This window comes from Emydura macquarii, unplaced genomic scaffold (genome assembly GCF_026122565.2).
Source record: "Emydura macquarii macquarii isolate MOO-44397 ecotype Brisbane River unplaced genomic scaffold, CSIRO-AGI_Emac_v2 contig_629, whole genome shotgun sequence".
In the NCBI taxonomy this organism is placed as follows: domain Eukaryota; kingdom Metazoa; phylum Chordata; order Testudines; family Chelidae; genus Emydura; species Emydura macquarii.
This window is the reverse complement of record NW_027130766.1, coordinates 2,628,968-2,650,984: the sequence shown is the minus strand read 5'-3', so window position 1 is coordinate 2,650,984 and position 22,017 is coordinate 2,628,968. Positions and strand designations below refer to the sequence as shown.

Sequence of the window (22,017 nt, the reverse complement as noted above, 5' to 3'; positions counted from 1 at the left end):
TGCCAACACGCACTGTGGGGCCAAACCAGCAGAAGGACTCCGGGCCAGGCGTTCCCATGCTCAGCACCTACCACCGGGGCTAGGTTTTCCCAACCGCCCAGCACCTGACGTGTGGAGAGAGCTTCTGAAAACCAGCTCTCCTATTTTCAGTGCCTAAAAGGGAGCGGCGGTTTTTTGAAAACCTGGCCCTTGTGTCTCACTGCAGTGGGCCCACCCCAGAGGCTTCTCCCAAGGAGAGTATTTGCAGATGATTAAGGCTGGGTTGAGTCTTTCACTGCTATCTCTTGCCTCCTTGATTTTCCACCTCCCTGTATGATGAACAGCATCTTCAGTGTAAGCGTGTTCAGACTGAGAAATGAACAAGATCGACAAGTTGCGTTTACCTTCGCACCTAACTAGCATTCCAGCAAATTTACAGAAGTGATGGGTCATGTGCTTTCTCCCCATGGAGATAAAAAGCCATTAATGGCCATCAATCACTCAGAATAAGCATTAGCAGCCAGAGGTCATCAATCACGTCCCCACCATTAGTGCAGTATATAATAGAGAATAATAATGATATATTCTGCACATATGGATCCATAGATCTCAAAGCACTTTCCAAAAGTAGGTGTCCTTGTCCCCATTGTACAGATGCGGAAAGAAAGGCTCAGAGAAGTTAAGTGAATTCACCAAGATCACCTAGCAGGTCACTATCAGAGCTAGGAACAGACCCAGCTTCCCAGGCTGATACACACAATCCACGTGTTTTAACAGCCTAGGGGGTAATCTTTGACTCCTAATAGTCTAGGAGGTGTTCAGTGCCGACCATTCAAGAGCACACATCGAAGACCGAGAGCTCAAAGCTGAGACCTTAACGCAAATCCGGGGACAATTAGCTCTCTGCTGACACATGGCACAACCTTTAAGTCCTAACCGTGTCGGAGTTTGGATGGGACTGTGCATACATTCGAACTCCCTCCATTATACCAGAGAGGAAAAGAACATTACGTGCAGAGCTGATGTGGGATTCATCGAGCCAATAAACCTCCCCCCCCCCACACACACACACCCCACAATAAATAACCCTGTCCAACATCCCTATACAAACTGCCCCGGATATGGCCTGGGGGAGGGCGAGAGGAATTCAGATTCTAACGCTCCCTTCGCCCCCCGTTCCCATCCCTGGGACACGGGCTGTTCTCCAGGGTGCACCCGACTGGGGTTCCCCGAGGCAGCACAGGCGTGTCTCCACCATGCTCGCCCCCTCCCTGTCATCGCACCCAGCCGGCTGGCCAGGTGCCTAGCCCACAAACAGCACAGTGGAGCAGCCGGGGATTGAGCAGAGGACAGAGAAGACGGGATGGACACTGAGCGACCCTCAGTTTGGCAACACAAGGGAGGTGCTCAGAAGGGCTGAACATAGGAAGAACCCCCCCTCAGTTGCTGTGTGCAGTGTACACACACACACACACACCCTGCAGGGGGGGCCATCTCACCACCTCCACAACCGCCTGTCCCCCTGCCCAGTAATTCATTCTGCCTCCCAACCCCCAAAGCAATCCTGTCCCCTTTGTCCCCCATCAATTCTGCGCCTGCCCCCAGCTGTTCTGCCTCCGTGTCTGTTCGGCCAGTCCAGCCCCTCCTCGGCGCCTGCGGAGCCAAACCTCTGCGCTCCCTGGGGCCCGTCACCCACTCCCTTTCCTAGCCCAGGCGTTGCAGGAGGAGAGGCTTCGTCCTGTCCCTGCTGCTCACATTGGGGGGGGGGGGGGAGTGGAGCCACCCTGGGCTGCTGCCCTCGTCCCTTCTCCCCCATGAAAATAGCTTCAGGCCGTGGGGGAGAGGGACTCCGCCTGCTTCCTGGAGCAGCTTTAATTGGTTGCTCTGCTCCAGGAGGCGGGCAAGGGGGGCAGGCAGCCAATCAAGAGCTCAAAGAGCTGGAGCTTCTCCATATAAGATGGGCTCCAGACCTGCCCAAGTGAAAAGAGAAAAGAAGCAGGCGTTGGCACGGTGGCTCTCCATTTCCTCTCCTCCCTCCCTCCAAATCCATCAGCAACTGTGCACTCGAGGTCCCTCACTGAGCCTGGGACTAGCAGGTGCAGCCCTCAGACGGGTTAACAAGCCAGCTGGGCCGCAGCAGAACGGCTCAAATGGCTGCAAGGAGCCGAGGGGTCTGCATTTAATCTCAGCAGCACGTCACTGACTGCTCAACGCTTACACCGTGACCGCCATCTCTCCTGTTCCTAGCCTTGCTCCTCCTGTCCCACTCCAGTCTGCTTCTGTCTCCAGCTCTCACCCTTGGTTTGTCTTCTGGTTCCTGGACCTGGCTGTAACTACTAGGTCAGACTGCCCACGTCCCAATCCTGGATATCTATTCCCCTCCCTGATCGTGTGTGCACGTGAGAGAGAGAGAATAATTATTCTCCTAAAAAAAAGTTTGCCCAGACTTCCTCTCCCTGCTGCATCTGATTACGAACTCTGCCCCAAACTAACAACTCCCCCTACTAGAAAAGAGCGGTCCCATTCTCCCCTCTCAGGAACAGCTAGAGCAGATTGAATTTCCATTCCACGGGAATGTCCGACATTTCAAACCCTTCCTTTTACATCCCGAATGAGAGCAAAATGTCAGAATTTTGACAATTACGGCAACACGAAAAGTTGGAAACGTTTTGGCTTCCGAAACATCAAAATGTTTCATTTCAACTTGATCATTTCAACTTTCATTAATTATATTTTAGGATATCAATCACCACATTGAAATGAAACATTGGGGTAATTTCTCATTCAAATTTCGACAAAAAAATCAATTTCATCGAATCATTTTCCAACGGAAAACTCTTCCATCAGAAAATGTTTGATCAGACCAAGAACAGGCAGTGGGTACCAGCCCCACCCTTGCCCACCGTAGCGACTGCCAGCAATTAATGCAGATGCACAGAGCAAAGGGCCAGGAGCCATTTGAAACACTTACGAGTCTCCTCTTGCTTCTCGCCTGAGACAGCAGTGCAGGCAGCTGGTTTTGGATGTGCGAGCCCAGTGGTTTTACACAGCTCTGTTTAATGAGCATCAGGCCTCTGGAGCACAGGTGCAACTGCAGCTTCACACAGTTAAAAAATATCCCAGTAACATTAAACCAGTGAGAAAGCCAGAACTCTGCTTCCCCCACCCACTCTCAGACACACCGTCAAGCAATTACTCGCCAAGCATTTGTGCTCCAGCCCAGGTTTTCATCACAGTTGAGATGGATGTCGCACGGATTCAGGGGAGATCAAGCTTACACATACCACACGCGTCCAGAATCTAATTTCAGTTATGTAGGTGTAAGTCAAAAAGAATGTGGTGATCCCACAATATCTGCTATTGGAGTGTGGCACACAGTGTGTCCATACTCTGTTAATATACATTACACTCAGCACACGAGTACGTACACACACACACACACACACACACACACACACACACACACCTGTAGTCCCATGGAATACATTTGTGCGACACCTTCCCACAGGATGTATTGCCTACAGTGCTCAAAAGAGTTCGGGCAATGGGATGAAAATAAGCAGAGGAAAATTGACAATCAAGAAAACATCTGATAGTGGTGGCTGGAATCTGGAAGTGCTAGAGGTCTCTTGGGAGCAGAAGCACCATCGCTTAGTCATTTAAGATGAGGCTATCCAGAGTATTGATGAGTCCCTAGGGGACAGCTCTGTGTTGGCCAGGGACCTGAAGCAGAAGTACTAGGGCCTGGATGCACAAAAGGAGTTAGGTGCCAAAATCCCTGTTTTAGGCTCCAGTGCAATGCACAAAAACTCCCACTGAACCTGCTAATTGTGTGAACTCACGCAACACCTCCATTTTGGCAGTAAAAATTCCACAGATGCTTTTCTCCTGCCTCTAAGCACATGCATGGCTGCTTCCCTCTAGATGCCTGGACACTCATCTCCCGAATTAGCCCCAGGGCAAGTCACAGACCAGGGAAGATACTTGTTCGGCTGCCGAAGCCACATACAGGGCTTGATCTGGTAGGTGTGCTCAGAGGCTGCTTACCGGATCAGAACCTTCAGGTGAGTTCACCCAGAACAGCCAGGAGAAGATCCCTGATAACGTTTAGCCCAGTGGTTATGGCACTCAACTGGGCTGGGAGACCCCTGGTTCAAGTCCCTCTCCCCCTAAGGAGGAGAAGGGATTTGAACAGTTAAGTCCAAAGCAGACTGTGAAGAGTTACAAAGGGATCTCACAGAAGTAGATAACTGGGCAACAAAATGGCAGAAGTCTTTCAGTGTTGATAAATGCAAACTAAAGCACCTTGGAAAACAATCCCAGCTACACATACAAAGTGATGGGATCTAAATTGGCTGTTCCCACTCAAGAAAGATCTTGGTGTCATTGTTTATAGCTCTCCGATAACATCAGCTCAGTGTGCAGCGACAGTCAAAAAGAAGCTAACAATGTTAGGAACCACTAGGAAAGAGATAATAAAAGACAGAAGATAGAATGCCACTATATAAATCTATAGTACGCCCACGCGCTGAGTACCACATGAAGTTCTGGCCACCCCATCTCAAAAAAGATTTATTAGAATTGGGAAAAGTACCGAGAAGGGCAACAAAAATGATTAAGGAGATGGAACAGCTTCTGTAGGAGGAGAGAGTAAAGAGACTAGGACTTTTCAGCTTGGAAAAAAGACGACTAAGAGAGGATAGAAGTCTGTACAATCATGACTGGTGTGGAGAAAAAGTGTTATTTACTTCCTCACATAACACCAGAACCAGAGGTCACCCAATGAAATTAACAGGCAGCAGCTTTAAAACCAACCAAAGGAAGTATTGCTTCACACAGTGCACAGTCAACCTGTGGAACTCATTGCCAAGGGATGTTATGAAGGCCAAAAGTGTAACTGGGTTCAAAAAAGAACTCCATAAGTTCATGGAGGATAGGGCCACGAATGGCTATTTGCCAAGATGGTCAGGGATGCAACCTCATGCTCTAGGTGTCCATAGACTGATTATCTGAAGCTGGACAACGGGATGGATCACTTGATGATCACCTGCTCTGTTCGTTCCCTCTGAAGCACCTGGCATTGGCCACTGTGGGAAGACAGGACACTGGGCTAGATGGACCATTGGTCTGAGCCAGGATGGCCGTTCTTATGTTCCAACAGGGATCTGCCATCTCAGGTGAGTTCTCTAACTGTTGCACAATGGGGTGTTCGGACATGGGGGGTAGGGGGGTCCCTCAGCCTCACCTCTTGAAGCTGCTGCATTCTGGCTAAATCATTAGAGTCATCAGAGCAGAGGATTGGGCCCTGGGTTTCCCACGTTAGGGGCAAGTGCTGTAACCAGGTGTAGGGACATTCTCAGGCTTGTGCTTTCTGCCCCAAAATGACTCAAAGGGAGGAGAATTGGGGAAGGCGGGGGGAGCCCGAGGGAAAACAAGCATGACAATGATTGTCATCTGGTGCTTAGAGCATTCCCCCAGGATATGGGATACCCAGGATCCAGCCCCCCTGCTCCAGTGATTTGCACGCTGCTATTTTTTTTGCACGCTAGTGTGATCTGCCCTCCTGCTCTGAGAGGTGCCTCTCTCCCCACATTCATTGTAGAGGAGGACAGGCACCTGACTCGGGCTTTGGGAATCACAGCGATTTTCAAGGCGCCTAGAAGTTCAGCAGGATGAGGCTCAGCATCACACCACCCGACTGCCTTTGTGTCTCCAGGCCTAAGTGATCTAGGCTGGTAGGTCGTCCTCCTCCCCAACATCTACGGCCCACCTCCCTTCGCATCGACCTCACGCTTCAGACCTAGGGGCAGGCCTGACAGTCGTATCTTTCCAAAGCTGCCTTTTAGTTCAGGTTCCCTTTGACGCTGCCTTTTGCTGATGGGGCAGTCAGGTGGCTTCAGCTGCAGAAGAGGGGAAGACAATGGAGAAGGGTGAGGGAACCCATCAACCCACGGGAACCCAGATGACCCCCAGCCAGACTGGAGGGGCTGGCAAAAGGTATGGCTCTACGGCAGTGAACTACACTGGATAACATGGGGCCTCTTGGCCCTTTATATGCTAAATCCCCACAGCCCTCAGGAATTAGTCCAGCTTAGCAGAAAGCCGGGCACTGAAATCTGCAGCAATTAAACCATGTGTTGTGACGCGGTGTCACTCCCAGGAGCCCAGCCAAGCACAGCAAACGCCTTGGTCTCCCATGCTGCAAAAGGGAGAGGGGACCTTTTCCTTAGAAAGAGCCTTAGCGCACACACACCCCTATGCAGTCAGTGTCACACGCCCCTGCACAGAGCCTGGGGGGCCAGAGCCAGGAGTTCCCAGGGCAGCAGAGCTGAGCACCACTGGGAAGCCTGGACTCAGTGAGCTGTGCACTGATGAGAAGCACTCCTAAAAGAGAGGCTCTTAAGGCCAAATCGACGGATCCTAACTCAGCCAAAGCTCCCACTGACCTCCATGAGCATTTGAAGATGCTCTGACCCAGTCAGGAGCAGGGACTGATTTGTCCCTCCGAGACTAAATATGGAGAAGACTGCACCCTTATCTAGCACTTGCCACCCATAAATCCCAAAGGAGGGCGAGTATCACAATCCCCACGTTACAGCAGGGAACTGAGATGCAGAGAGGGAAAATGACTCACCCAAAGTCGCCCAGCAAATCAGATTCAAGGCTGAAATGCTGCTGTCAAAACTCAGAGGCACATTAGTACTGTAATGAATCAGCTAGTGTATGTGTGCACAGCTCTCTGCAGCACTGAGTTGGAACAGCGCAGCTGTGTGTCAGATGCCCTACGCTGCTAACAGCTAATAGAGATTCTCCTTTAGTTCAAGTGGTAGGAGCCAAGAGCTTTCGGACCAGCAGGATCAGAATTCTGTCCCAGTGAAATTCCTAGTGGCCAGTGTTTGTAGCACAGCAATGCATAGAACAGTACGAGATGACCTTAGAATAGTTTTGACAACCTGATCCCTGCTTTACAAACAGAGAAACTGAGGCACAGAGTTGGGCCACGGTGCCAGGCCAAGGAGAGAGCCAAGAACAGAAATCTGCTCTCCAATCACTGCTTGACCTGATTCGTGTTTCACAGCATGCCTGCCTCTCCCATTATTAAGAAAAGAGGGACTTCCCTGCATTTGTTGTATTAACCGAGCCCCGTGTTGTTGGAGCAGAGGGGGTGGGTTACTCTGCTGGTCACTGTCGGCTGCGCCTGATGGACAGATTCTGCTCCCAGCAGCAGGAACGTGTCACTCTTCGTCCTGTTTCACTCAGGATGCTGGAGTCAGACCTGGCATCAATAACCGTGCGCGTGCAGTATGGGGAGAGAGATGAAGGCAGCTGCAGCCTGAATGAGGTCACTTCATGGGGGGCCCAGCTCCAGGGACATAAGGGGGGGGGGGGTTTCTCCAGGATTGAATCTGCCAGCAGAAGCGTGCACAGGATAAAGATGCTGAGTATGGAGTTCATCCCGCGCTGACAGCCGCGTCAATGCGGGGATTGCTCCCAGGGACTGCTCCTTAAGCAGAGAGGCAGCTCTGACCTTTAATGACTATCCTGCCATTCAGGGAAAGAGAAATAGCCTGGGGCCCTTTCAACGGACCCCTGGCAATGCTGGGGGCACCCAAACTTTGCTCAGCCGAGAGCCACAATGGCAACACACTAACTGCACTCAGCATGCGAGCAGAGCCTCAAGTCTACAAACTTCAGTGTGCATCACGGCCTGGTCACCGACATCCAGCTGCAGCACTGCAAGCCGGGATCTGTCGGGTCTCCAGGGTTCCTGGCCTGATAATGTAATATACTGGAGAAGGGGCAAAGCAGAAAGGCTGCTTCGGTGCTGGCAATGCAGTAGCTACAACTGACACCGACCCTCTTCCACCTGGAGTGATGGTGAGCTGTGACACCGACTGGTAACGACTATTATTTATATTGCAGTGGCACCCAGGAGCCCCGGACATGGCCCAGGACCCCATTGCGCCTGGTGCTGTACAAACAGAGAACAAAGAGAGACCTGCCTTCCCCAGACAGCTCACAGTCTACAGTACTGCCAACCCTTCAAAGATCAGAGCAGTCCACCCCAAAAATCAGGCGATTAAAAACAAAATCTCTGGATTGTTAATAACCCAATAAACGTTGGGTTCTTTTTATTTGCCTTCTGGTTTATGAAGTGGTGCTCAGGCCACGTTTTCCAGTTTTTCCTCTGTAGCTAAAAACATATTTTAAACAAAAGCTGAGATGCTCTCATATTCACATGACTCCAGGCGCTGGAGCTTTAAGGAAAGCACCAAATATCACAAGACTTGCAATAAAATTGAGAGTTCAGCTGGCAACACTGAGATACCCAAGCCCTGTGGGTGCAACAACTTGCATTATTACCCCCTTGGAAAAACATACCTAAGCTATGACAGCTACAAAGTTTTGTAGAAGAGACACGGCCAAGACGCCCGAATTGCCTGTCTTGGGCTCTGTGCTACCACTTACGCCTGTGCCGGGTGGGTGTGAAATGCTCCCCACAGGGGAGTGACCTGGGAAGGCGGCATTTCTACTCACTCTGCACAGTGTCAATGACAACACATGATGCCAGACGGAGGAGACACGGGTCCCGTGGAGGAGTTAGAGACAGAAGCATTCGGGCTGCGTACCCAGGCACAGCTGCTTCGGGGAGCTCTGGGAGTTGTCAGATGTGCCTCGCTTTAAACAACCTAATGCCTCGATTCCAAGACATCTGTACACATTGTGAACGCAAGGAGCTTTAGATCAAGCATCACATCTGTCTCCCCTCACTGATTCTGCCTGTCATATGGTCTTTTACACCTTAGCCAACTGACTGTAAAATGCTACCAAACCGGAGTCACCTGGAACAGACAAAAACAGCTGCCCACGGTGCCAGGCAATGGAGATTCAGGCCTATTTCTCTCTCCCAGAGGAAATACAAGCTCCCCGCTGGAATCCAGCCTTCCCTGGCTGCTCAGGGTCTCTCGTAGCATGCCGAAAAGGGGTCAATTCAACAGAGGAAACCACCTGCTCGGCTCCAGCTGGGACCGTGTGAAGTGCAGTGCCCCCAGGAAGGATTTCTCTCTTGTACGTCATCTCTTTGGGCTCAGTGCAAGTGAACCGGGCAGGAGAGCACGTTGCTGTGGTCTTGTGCCATAGGTTACTCCAGCACAAAGTGGGTGTGAAACGCTGCCAATCTCAGGAGGTGGGATTTTGCATTGATGCAAGTTACGATACCAGGGTGCAGGGCAACCTTCAGGCCCCTACCGCAGTTGTGTAGCCTGATAGCATTTTGCACGAATGAAGATGATTGCGTAAGGTGCAAGACAATGGAGAATCCGGCCCTAGGACCCAGCTCATCAAAAGCATTCAGGTGCCTAACTCCCATTGATTTCAACTGGACTTAGATACTTAAAATACTTTTGAGAATCTGAACCTAGCTGTTTACCTCCAGGATCATTTGAGAAGCCAACACAAAGCCCAGGAAAGCAGCCGAACAAGGCAGATGCTTCTCTGCGGTAGAGCCTCTCTCAGGGAAAGGATGCAGTGGAGTTCCCATCACTCATTTTTCCCCCCTCCCGAGTCTCACGGACACATTGTGGAGTGGGTCACACATGAAGTGCGTTTGCTGGGCTCATTGCAATCCGTAATTCACAAGCACAGATTCAAACACGACTGATTGTCTCTGCTCAAGTGAGGACTAGACCCGGGATAGCAGAAGGTGCAGTAGGTCAATGCAGAGGAACATCCATAGAGCTGGGGTAGGGTGGGGGGGCCAGGACTGGACTAGCTGGGTATACCACAGATTAGGGCTGCTTCAATAGCGCTGCAGGAGGGAGGCTGCTACACCAGCTGACAGTGGCTTTAGCTGGTGTCGCCAGTTTCATATTCAAAAGCATCAGCTGCATGCAGATTAAAATGAAAACCATTCCACGCTAACAGAGGCTGCCAGCTGTTGCACAATGGGTCGTGCCAATATTTCGCCCATGCCCTGCATTCCCCTTCATCAGCAAAAGGAAAACATCCCCACTCAGGGCCTCCCTTTTCCCTGTCTTTGGGCCTGATTCTCCATTACCCAGCCCTTATGCAGAAGTTTGCACCAGTGTAAAAAATGAGCGTGAGCTGGGTGTCTGATTTCCGCTCATTTTGCACTGCTGCAAGAGGCAATGCAGCATTCACAGCGACGGAGAACCGGGTCCCCCCCCCTTCACTGTAGAAACCGCACCACATAGCCTCCAGTGCCATCTGAACAAGGAAGTACTCCGCAGAGGACATCACCACCAAGGGATGTGGGGGTTCCACCACGACGATGGATTTTTTTGGGCCCCGGATTCCCTCCCTCCAGCCTCAGTTTGCAGCGCACACCCAGGAGCTCAGCACGGCCCCAGGATCCGTTTCCAGAAAAGCAGCATGGGGGCTGCCACACTTCGAAGGAAGCGACTGGGCAGTGGCAGAGGGTTTGGGCCCCTCCAAGGTTCAGGTGGGAAACTGCCAGTCTGCACCCTAAAGCATGAATTGCAGCTGTCCCCATGTAGCAACAGCTGCTCCTATTTGCATTAAAGCCGCCTCCTCCCATCTCCTCCTTAGACTCTCCTGCCGGGGGCACAAGAGAGCACAGCTACTCCTTGGGCTGCCTTTGTGACGGCTCCATGCAGGAAAGCACCCTGGTTTGAGAAGGGATGGATGGGACTGTAGCCCCCGGCAGCTCCCTCCCTGCAGTGGAAGCTGGCGAAGGCAAATGATCTTATAATTCACCTTCTGGCTCTCCCACTCCGTCACTGCCAGGCCCAGCTGGCAGGCATCTTGTAAGGAAATTAACTTTTGACTGATTTCCTGGCTTTGAACGGGGCGGATTAGGGATGCTGAATCAGCCACGGCCAGGCTTCAGCTGCTTTCTACAGTGTCCCCAGGACCTGCTGTGGGGCAGAGAGGGAAGCCCCCCCACTTCTCCCTTTATCTGCCTGACAAGGGACTCGGATCATAGCACAGATCAGCCCACTCCCTTGGCTGCAGCATCCCCCCTTCACCCCTCGTTTATTGTCACTGCTTGCCCCCTCTGTGCTAGATTGCTGGCTCCTGGGGGCAGAGGTCCTTCTTAAAGTGCCATGCACAAATAAAACGTGTGGGTGTGAGGACTGCAGCTCAAGCTACCCTAGTGAGTCTGTAGATGGACAAACGGAACTAAATGGCCTCAAGAGCAGAGTGTACGTCTCCCATCCCCCAGCTTCCCCCAAAAGGGCAGGGACTCTGAGAAGTCCCGTGACAATGAACAGTGCTCAGTTATTTCACTGCTGACAGACACCCGCTGCTCTTCCATCGAAAGGAGGATCTCCATTATCAGACACTAGTATCAGTATTGCAGTAGCCTCCTAAATACCCTAATTCAAGGCCATGTGGTGCTAGGTGCTGGACAGTCACATAGTGAGAGAGAGTCCCTGCCCCAAAGAGTTTACACTCTAAATAGACAAGCAGAGGGAAAAGGTGAAGCATCTCATCCAGAGTCAGCTGGAGGGTGGGGGAATAGAACCACAGCTCCTGGACCAAGCCCTTTACCCAGTGGGCAACACTGCCTCTCTTGTAGCGAGGCTCCTATCTTCTGGGTAGGCCTCTAGGTACCAGAAGTCAGGGACGCACATAACCACCATGATTCCACCCAGCTTTGAGCGTGGAAGGGCAGACACATTACAAAAGGCAAAGTGACTGATGCTGAAGTCAGCAATGTCAAGTCCACCCGGCATCCCAAAGCAAGACTGCAGAGGGAGGAGGTCGTAAGGATTGTCTCTCTGCATTGTTTCCTTGTCCTCCTATAGCCCTTTTCATCCCAGGACCCCAGAATATTTCCCAAGCAACCAATCCTGAAGTCAAAACCCCTCTGGGATGCAGTGAAGGGCAGGAGATGAGGAAATGTGACACAGCAAATCCGTGGTGAAGCTGGGAATAGAACCGTGAAGTCCTCCAGCTTGTCTACACAGGGACACTCAGGAAAATTAATCCAAATTCATGGCAGGTGTGAATTTAATTCTAAATATGAGTGTCCACACAGGGGTTTAATGTAGTTTAATTAATCCACTTTAAATTCCGACCTTTGGTTAATTCAATTAATTTTCCTGTGTCCCCCCATGTAGACAAGCCCCCAGTCAGCCAACATACCTCATGCCCTTCCAGCTGTTCTCCACCTCACTCATTGCTGCTGAAAGTTAGGGAAAAGGACTGAAAAAGTAGCCCCCTCCTCTGCTGACTTTAGTGACAAATAAGGGACTAGTGCTTTACACTCCCATTAGCCCTGTGGACTCGACACAGTGAGAGCAGGAATTAGGGTTTATTCTTTCTTGTGCATCACCACCACAATGGCTTACGCAGTCCCCATCAGTGACACGATCGCAAATTCCTTGGAACCCATTGAGGGCATCACTGGGCAAGCAGAGTTTGCACCGCTGCGACAGAACCCAAAGTGGCCCGCAGAACCTTTGCTACCCATGAGAGCACGCGGGAAAGGAAGAAACCCAGCTTGACACTCAGATCCCGGACAGATTTGGCAGGGCTCGCAGCTCGAAAACCTCATTTTAACTTGCAGCTGAGCAGGTGCGGTCTGGCCAAAGGAGGTCAGCAGGATGCCCTGCTATTTTTGCTGCTCCGAGCAGAAGCGCACCTTTAAGAAGTCACCATCCAAGGACTGTTACACAGACAAGGCTCCACCAATGAGAGTTCGTGAACACGGCTGAGCAGTGTAGTAACAGGTGATGAGGGCCCGGTGGAACGAGAACAACACGTCCAGCAGATCCTGCACCAGCTTCCACTGTCAGTCAGCATTTTGCAGTGGCACAGCCCTCAATAGGAGTCACGGGGATCCACTGGTGAGATGAGTTTTGTGGGCCTCCCCTCCCACCTGCTTGATAGGAGAAGCAGTCAGCCCTCAAGCCCATAGCCAGAGAACAACTCCAACATGGAGACCTGTTGCTTTTCTTGCCTCATCTGTGTCCTAAGCAGCTCCCCTTGTGCCACACAAATGGATCTGAAGCCAGCCAAGGGAGAGGCCACACAGCTTGTGATCGAGGGATGATTTTTGCCTAGGTAAATGATGCAGTGCACTACGTGGCAGGAAGTCTTACTGGAGGTTCTCATATAGAAGCAATGGACTCTGGGCCCAGAAGTTGTTCTAACAGCCCCCAGTCACAATGCCCAAGCGTGGCTCTGAATTCCCCAACTCAGGGGCGCTGGGGCTCAGTGGTGTGGGCTGGACCTGCCTCTGCTGCATCCTGTGTTCAGTGGGGGCAGATCTTGCCCTTTCATGAAGTTGCATTGAGTGACCCCATAGAGCTGGGAAAGACTGAACTATTAGATTATACAGCCCTGAGAAGACTAAGCCGCCTTCCTCTGATGGGCCATTACCCTGTCCTGAGCCATCTCCTCCAAGGGACATCTGAGTTACACCCCACACCCACACCCACACCCACACAGCTTCTGGACTCACTGCAAATTCCATGCCCTTCCCTCACAGTTCAGACACTGGTTACAGTTTCTTCACAGGGTAAATGCCTGCAAAAAACCACAGCACCTAATGCCGGCTTCTTTCTATTCAAAGGCGCCAACCTCTCTCCCCTAGAAATAATTTTGTCAGGCCATAAAAGCAAGGCAACAAGTATGCAAGCTGAAGGGCTGGCTGCACTGCAGTCATAAACGGCAGGTAGAGCCTGGAGATTGGTGGCGACATTATGAAAAAGAGGATTATCGGGTTTGGAGCCTCCGCTGTGTAATTAAGTGGCAGCTCCCTAATGCAGGCCCTTTCTTTGCCGATAAGACCCATCTATAATGGGCTGAACGATCACAAGCGGAGTGCTGTGGGGAGACAATGCTCGCCTTGCAAAGCCTATTGCTAGTGGGGCAGGGTTTTAAAAATAGACATGAATGGCTTTCTTCAAGGCATTAAAAAAAGGCAGCAGAAGCTCTCAGTGTAAATGCTAAACTTCTCCTGTGGCCAGAAGAATCCTGCTCACAGGAGAGGAAGATTTTAGGGTGGCTCAGGGGACTGGGGGAATTAAAAAAAAAACCCACTACTGAGCCGTTAGATGCTACAGCAATACAAAAACAATTTTGGAAAATCTCCCCTAGGAGCCCTGCTCATGGACCAGAGGCCCATGGTGCTAGGTGCTGTACAAACAGAACAAAGACTAAGCTCTTTGGGGCACTTAAATAAGGGCCAGATTTTCTCCTCCCCAAGAGTTCTGCATGTTGGATGCTGAGCTCCAGGGAAAATATTTATTTGGGACTGCAAATTCGACTGCCTAGATAGCAGAGAACCCAGAGACAGGGTCAAGTCTCCATTAAAACTCAAGCCCTTTTGGCCGGGGCATTTTGCACCAGTCTGGCCTCCCACTTGGATCTAGGCTGCCTGCCGTTTGAACATCACTCTAGCCCTAACTCATCCATGGCTTGTCATTTTAACAGGCACGCCAGGATTTCCCCTCCCTCCTCGGTTACAAGAATCAGTCTCTAAGCAGGGCTAGTGGGGTAGACTTTCCCTGCCTAAGGAGCCCTGGCAAACAGTGGAGGCAGGATGAAAATCACGATCTGCAGCTTCAGAGATGCAGCAGCTCCTGCCACCCATCCTGCAATGTCCGTGCTGTGGTTCTCCCCCTAGCTCCAATCCCACGGATCACATGGCACTTGTGCAGACCGCATCCCCAGGGAGGCACATTGCTCCTGTCTAGGTGAGAAGCTAACGGAGCTCAGCACTTCACAGAATCAGGCCCTTCTCACGACACGCTCACTCTTTTTGGCTCCTGCGACCTGGCGTGCACTGTCTTTAACGCCCAGACCCCCCCCGGGCACCATAGATCCTCCTGAGAAGACATGTCCCCTGTGCCCCGTTCCATGGCAAGCGCAGCGCAATACGGACGCTATCCTGATCACCGCAGCTGCTTAGCAAAAGGCAAATCACCGAACACCCGATTTTAAAGTTTCTTAAATAGAAGAAGAAGAATTAACAAGCCCGTTGGAAGCTGTTGCCTTCTTAATACCCTGATGAGTTGGTTATTACTGATGGGTGCCGCAAGTCATTCGTAGTGACAAGACTCCAGGAAAGCAGGGGGAGCAGGATTCAAAGCGGCCACGAGGCAAGTTTTATTTCCCCCCAGTAGAAGCATGGGGAAAGTCACCCGCATTCACGGAGTCCTAATCTGGGCCACCAGCCTCCTGGCTGACCTCTACCAACGCCATTCAGAGTGAAACAGGAACAGGAGAGCCGAGGAGAGCCATGGTCCAGTTGACAGGGCACTGGGGTGACTGTCAGGACACCTGGATCCTTGTATAGATACCCCAGGCGTTTATGAGTGTCCTGTTACGGTCGTATCACAATACCTCACTTCAGTCATTAACACGTTTATCCTCACACACCCCTGTGAGGCAGGGCCCTGCTATTACCCCTATTTTACAGCTGGGAAACTGAGGCACAGAGGGGCTGAATGTTTTGCCCATCGTCAACAGGAAGTCTACAGCACCCCGGCCCACGGACTAGCCGCTGAATCATTCGCCCTGTCTATTCTGAGCTCTGACCTGGCTGCACAACCTTGAACAAATCACTTAAGGGCAATTTTCCTTCCCCGCCTTTGTCTGTCTCGTCTCTTTAAGTTATAAGGTCTTCAGGGCAGAGGCTGCCGGTCTTTGTACCTGCAGCAATGCTCCCCACCCCCACAGCTCCTCTGCAGTTTGAGGGATAAAAGTCATTTATTAAGAAGGTGCCTCAGGCTATCAAGAAAACAATATTTGCACATCTAGGAGGTACCCCAGGTTTTACAGCCTCTCCCCGTGGAGCTCCCCTCCGCTGTGGTTGGGGCGCCGCACGCTGCCTGTTGGCAATATCCAGCCCTGAATATTTAACTCGCTGCAGTATTAGGACTAATCACTGGCATTTTCCATCAAAGCTTCATTTTCATCTTAACGTAACTCCATCTGCGCACGCACAAGCCACCCTCTGCCGGGTGGAAGCAAAGCTCTGAGTCCGCCAGCGGAACAGCTGCCCGGGGACAGCAGGGCCGCGCTGGCGGAGGGGAACAAGAGCCTCGAATTAGCAGTCCACTTTCTGCTCAACGGCGCTTGTAGGGCTTGAGCCGAAGCAGACGGGAGCCTGGGGGTGTCTTCCCACTGATTTCAAGGGGCTGTGGGGCAGGAGGCAGGTCAGAGATCCCATTCTGCTGCTTAGATCAGAGCCAAGCAGGTTACAGGGCTGGGCCCCAGTTTGGTTTTGGTTACACCCACCCCCCCTCAAAGAAATGCTTTCTATTTGTTAAGGAGGAAGCCTTGTTTGCTACCGCTGGCAGCAGAAAGCAGGCAGTGCAGCAAATCTGAGCCCCCAGGCACCAGCCTCAGAGTCAGCCATTCCTGCCGCTGTGGGATGGTTTGTAGCCACCATTGCTAAGACAGAGAGCCCGCCCTGCCCCAGGCTGTGACCTTGGGATCTCTGTGCCATAGACACAGGGACTCCCGCCCAGCACATGCCCTCGAGTCAGGGCAGGGGGTTGGGCCGGCAGCCGCTGGGGCCCTGTTGTGGCCTCCTTCTACTGGAGATACCACCATCAGGCCAGGTCAGCGTTCACCCCCAGCCCTGCCGAGGCAGGCAAGTCCAAAGAACAAGAGGCCAGTGTCATCACCTTGGGTTGGCAGCTCCGGATGCTGGGCCCTGTGGGCCTTAAATCCTCACCTCAGGGCTTCAAGAGTCCTTATGCCCTTATCTCAGGGGGCTCCCCACTCAGCTGGTGGGGTGACCCCAGCCTCCCTCTTCCCCAGATTCCAGCCCAGAGACCCTGTCCTGAGCAGGCAAGGTCTGTCTAGTCAGAGCCACCCCCTGCTACCTCCCCAGGCATCTGCCTCTCTCAGCCTGTCAGCAGCCCTTTCCCACAGCCCCTTCCCGGGCCCACCATGTACTTGCATTCAGCTCAAGCTCCAGGATTTCTCTGTCTCCCCGAGCGCCACGACCGCACTGGATTCTTTCAGAGCTGGCTGGCAGGGCTCTCCCGGGATCCTCCAACAAGTCCCAGGTGAAGATACAAACAAACCACTTCTGTCCTCTGCAGACCCAGGCTTTTATCCCTGCATAAGGCTCCCCTTGACTCCAGTCCTCACTCCAACACCTCCCTGGAGGTCTAGGTCCCACTGCCAGAACGAGCCACTAGCCCAGCAGCTTCTCCTGGCCTCTTGAGAGACAGAGCACTCTCTCGCCACTAGATCTCCCCCCAGGGCAGCCTCTTCAACCTAAATCACCTGCCTGCTGCCCAGAGAGGAACAGCCTGCTTCTGCCTGGGCTTCCCCTTTCTGCTCTACTGTTTCTACTCCTCCACTCGCTGGGACTTATCTTTAATTGGGCCTGGCCCACCCACCAGGTGCCACCACTAATTAAGATTGCCAGCTCCCCGTAACCCTTCCAAAGCCAGAGCGGGGCATATACCCTATCACACACAGCGCCTCGGTTCCCCGTCAGTAAGATGGGGGTAACTGCACCACCCTCCCTCCCCGAGGGCTCGGGGTACAAATGCATCCATGACTGTGAGGTGCCCAGATGCTACGGGACGGGGCCCAGACAAGTACCTCAGGGAGACAGACTGAGTGGTTCCAGGTTTGGACTCTGAGGTTTCAATCATGGCAAAAGATTCTGGGTCAGACTCTGGGATTCCAACACCCCCAAATACAAAGGGGGTTCAATCCAGTAGGCTGCTCAAGACCTTCTGTCTCTTTAGAAATTGACGAAGCTTCAGGGAACAGGGAGCCTTTCCCCAGCCCAGTCCCATACGGGGCAGCTGGACTAAGGATCCCGTCACAGGGGTCTAAAAACGGCCCATTGGGTCTGATCCTGCTGTTTGTGCAGTCACCCACATCGGTGCAAAGGGCGGGGGTGGGGCGGGATGCGACCAAATCGGAATGGTGACACTCGCTCTGCAGCCACATAAATAACGTCACCAGGTGCAGGGCAATGGAGAACCCGGCCCGTGGTACTTCCTTGTGTGTTGCTGGCTGTTCGGAATGGGTGAATGCTCACCGAAGTCCCCCGCCCACCTCCTGCAAGCGTGGGCTGCTGTCAGATCTGTGCATCGGCGCTGAAATCTAGCTGCACTGAGGGCAGAGGTGGGGCCAGCTGGTTAAAAGGTGTCACTTTTGGAGAAAGCAGGAGACAGGGCCCTGCTTGCAATAAACACGAAAAATACAGAGCGAGCAAAGAAGCCCAGGAAGGATGGTTCTGTGTGCGCCCCCTTCAGTGCTAGTTCTGTTGCCTCCCACACACACTGCTCCCCTTGCCACCACCATTTCTAGTGTGTGATCAGTCCAGTCCAAGGCCACATTCTGTGTGGCTCCCTGCCCTTGACATCCCGCTGGAATCAAAGAGGGTGCGTATTGCATAGATAAGGGCAGAAGTCAGCCCTCCAGACTGTAAACCTCTCAAGGCAGAGGACCTGGGGGCTGATTCTGCTCTCATTCAGCCTAGTGTAAATCAGGAGTAGCTTAGGAGAAGTCAACAGAAGCACAGCACTGTGAGAGGAGAATCAGGCCCCGCGTCTGTACAGTGCGAGGCCAGTCCATGATGCTGTATAAATAGCAATCATCTCCCAAATAGAAAACACCTCTTAGCATGGTTAGCCCCCTGCGCAACTCCCACCTTAATACACACTAGGCACAGCAATCCTAGGATCAGTCACGTGGCTATTTCAAGAAGGGGCTCTTACTGTCTTTCCTGTAGTAGAGGATCTCCAGCTTGCACTCCTCGGATCCCAGCAAGGCCTGAGTCAGCTGCGTGATGGAGTTTTTGGTGGTCTCGGGCCCGGTGAGGAAGTCGCAGGTGCATGGGCGCTGCATGACCTCCACCCGGGAGTAGCCGAACATCTCACAGAAGCCGTCGTTGCAGTAGATGATGGCGCAATTCTCCATCTGTGCGTTCGCGATGAGGAACTTGCGGTCTGCAAAGACGCACGGGAAGCAAAGGGTTAAAATAAGGGTGACTGTCCGAGCAAGTGAACTTCCTTGGGGAGGACTTGTGGGTGGGCAAAGATTTGCCAGGGCACCTTCCTTGTAGTCTTCATGCAAATGGGGTGTCTGAGCGCAAGGTGCTCAGAGAGGCAGCCTGGTCTGGTGGACAAGTCAGAAGCTTGTTACTCAAGCTGCGTTCTGTTCCTGCCTGCTCTGGTGAGTCAGTTTCTCCTCCCACCTTTTGTCTGTCTGTTTTGATTGTAAGCTCTTTGGGGCAGGGAGATGAGACAAACCATCAGGTTACCTATTAATTAATGTATTATTAATTCATTTACTTATATTACAGTAGTGCCTAGAGGCCCTGACCAGGATCAAGGCCCCAGTGCTAGGTGCAGTACAAATACATAGTGAGAGATTGTCCCAGCTCTTACAGTCCAAATGGCCAAGACAAAGTATGGGAGGAGAAACAGATGTCTGGAGAGGTGAAGTGATTTGCTCAAGGTTATACAGCAGGTCAGTGGCATAGCTGGGGGCAGTTTGCCAGATAATTGCCCTAACCACTAGACCGCACTATCTCCCGGCACATTGTCTAGCATTTTGCCCACTTTAAATGTCCTACAAGATGTGGCTGCCAACCCTTTCCCTGGGGAGACTTTCCCACAGTCTAAGAGCTCTCTGTCACAGAGATTCTCCTGACATTTAGCCTAATAGGATGGAATTAAGAAAGAGGAGATTTAGGCTGAATAACAGAAGGTGCTTCCTGCTTGGCTCGCTCGTGGGATTGTTTCCCAAGGGGAGCAGTGGAAGCCCCATCAGCTGTGACATTTGAAGCTGGACAGGACCAAACGCAAGCATGGGCACAACAGGAAATAATCTAGTATTTGCCAGGGGAAGAACTAAATGCTTTGATAGGTCTTTACCATCCCCAGTCTCTTCCGACATTGGTGTAAATCAGGAGCGACTCCTTTGACATTGATGTGCACAATGGGCTTAAGTGAGATCAGAATCAGCAGGACCAATAATTCACTGAGAAATTTGCCTTTTCTCAATTTCATCCCTTTTCTCTTTTTTTTTTTCTCCCATGACCTTCATAGCACCCTCTGTAATTCCCTTTCCTCCGTGGGGTTTCTAGCCTTCACGCACCTGTGTACGGCTAGTTCAACCCCTCTTACAGCAATCACTTCCCTCAGCCAGACTCGCTCTTTTAAAAGTTTGCCCAATCCCAGCACTGATTCTTGCCTAGTCTGTGCCCCAGATTATCCATCTGCGGGGCCCAGCTGGGCCAAAATGACTCATGCCCTGAGGTTGCTGCAGGCTCGCTGACGGTACCACACTACCAGGGCCTGGCCTCGGACGGGTGCTGAATGAGCACCACCACATGTGGAAGCAGACATGGGCAGGGAAAGCAGACCAGAGAATTGAGACCCCTAGAATCAGAGGATTGTGGGACTGGAAGGGACCTTAACAGGCCACCTAGCCCAGTCCCCTGCACTGAGGCAGGACTAAGGGTGTGTCTACACTGATGGCAGCAAAGTCGCTGCCGTCAGTTCGACTTATCTGGATTAACTGAGCGGTCAGTGTAGACTTGCTCAATCGCTCAGGACGTCAACGCAGTAAATCCACCCCTTCAAGTGGCGTAGCGCTGAACTGATGGGAACGCAGTTCCCGTCGGCGCAGTGCAGTGAAGACGACGTGCAGAAGGGAAGCCCAGCAGTCGACAGGAGTTACGTAGGCTACTCCCATCGACTGCCGCCGAATCGCCCGGTCAGTGTAGACCAGGACTACGTATTAGCTGGGCCAGTGTTTCTCCACCACTGCTCTGTGGACCGGCACCGGTCCCTGAGATCTCCCTGACACCGTTTGGTATCGAAAAGGTTGAGAAACACTGAGCTGGACCATCTCCGGCAAGTGTTTGTCTAACCTGCTTTTAAAAACCTCCAGTGATGGAGCTTTCACAACCGCCCTAGGCAATTGGTTCCAGGGCTTCGCCACCCGGGCATGAGAGCAAAGCAGCTCTTCAGCGCAAGGAAGCATTGCGATAATTCCACAGAAGGCAATGGGGGGAGGAAGGGGTTGGCCTGCTCCATCAGTGGTTCCTCTGTCTGTTTCCGTTGCTTTAGCTCTCTTGGGATGCTGCCCTGTAAAGCCCCAGCTGATGATACAGTGGGATTAGCGCACACATCTCATCTCCTGTCCTTAATGTAATCTAACAATTTAGAGGCCGCGGTGCGTGGCTGCGGTGAAGCGCAGCTGCTCAGACTCGCAGCGAGAGGGAAGTTACTGGCCAAATTCAGATCCTGATTCCGCCCCCCACTGAAATCAGTGGGGATCCAGGGGCTGGGGCGTAGCCAAGTGGAATGTGCCCGTAGCAGGTGTGGGAGGGGGGGACATTGCTCTCCCGAGCATTGGCATAGTTTTTGGCTGGAGCCAGGTCTTAAACACGGAGGGTTGCATTTGGGGGCTAGCTCGCAGTGCGCTCCTTAATTAATCTCGATGATTATACAGGAGTGGCATCTGCAGCGTGTTTATTCCAGTTCTGCTCTTTGCCTCCTTTCCCACCTGACACAGAGAATGCGCACTGGCAAAGTGCCACGCTTACTACGGATCTGGAGAAGCCGCCTGCAATCCTCAGCGCACCCACAAGCAACTCCCAAGCCCCTATTTTCAGTCCTGCTGTGTCAGAGAGCTGGGGAATAGCCACTTGCACTTCCCAAATGCCTCCTCGCAGAGGATGAGAAAGCACTTCGCAAACATTCACAAATGAAGCTCCAGCACCTTCCGTGAGCAAGCTAATGTGTCACTATTTTGGCCCATTTTAAAGCTGGCTAAACTGAGGACAAGTGCCACGTTGGGCCAGAACCAGAACCCAGGCTCCTGGTGGAGTTTCCTGCTCTACGCACTAAATGACTCCGATCGCACGGGCAGACCCAGACTCCGGCTCGGTGGATGCGGTCACTCCATCTCACCCGGGGCTCTGGCCTGCCGCTTTCTCTGAAGCAGTCAGTTAGAATCAGTGCCTAGAAGCAGCAGCCAGCGTGGCCGAAGCACTGGGAGAGGATTAGTTTTCTAACCATTATTTCAGTGAGTTGGGGCTTAAAACAGAGT

At 52.2% G+C, this 22,017-nt stretch overlaps 1 protein-coding gene across 5 annotated transcripts in view; it reads right to left on the bottom strand.

Moving 5' to 3' along the window:
• The window catches only part of KCNH6 (potassium voltage-gated channel subfamily H member 6), an 83,694-nt gene that overhangs the window by 59,768 nt on the left and 1,909 nt on the right, over positions 1–22,017 (bottom strand). For 3 of the 5 annotated variants that reach the window (XM_067541002.1, XM_067541007.1, XM_067541006.1), the window contains exon 2: positions 18,672–18,902. In XM_067541002.1, the coding sequence (XP_067397103.1) occupies positions 18,672–18,902 (231 nt within the window). Of the gene's footprint in view, positions 1–16,881; positions 17,361–18,671; positions 18,903–22,017 lie in introns of those variants that run through there. The other 2 variants (XM_067541003.1, XM_067541005.1) reach the window with 2 other exon arrangements.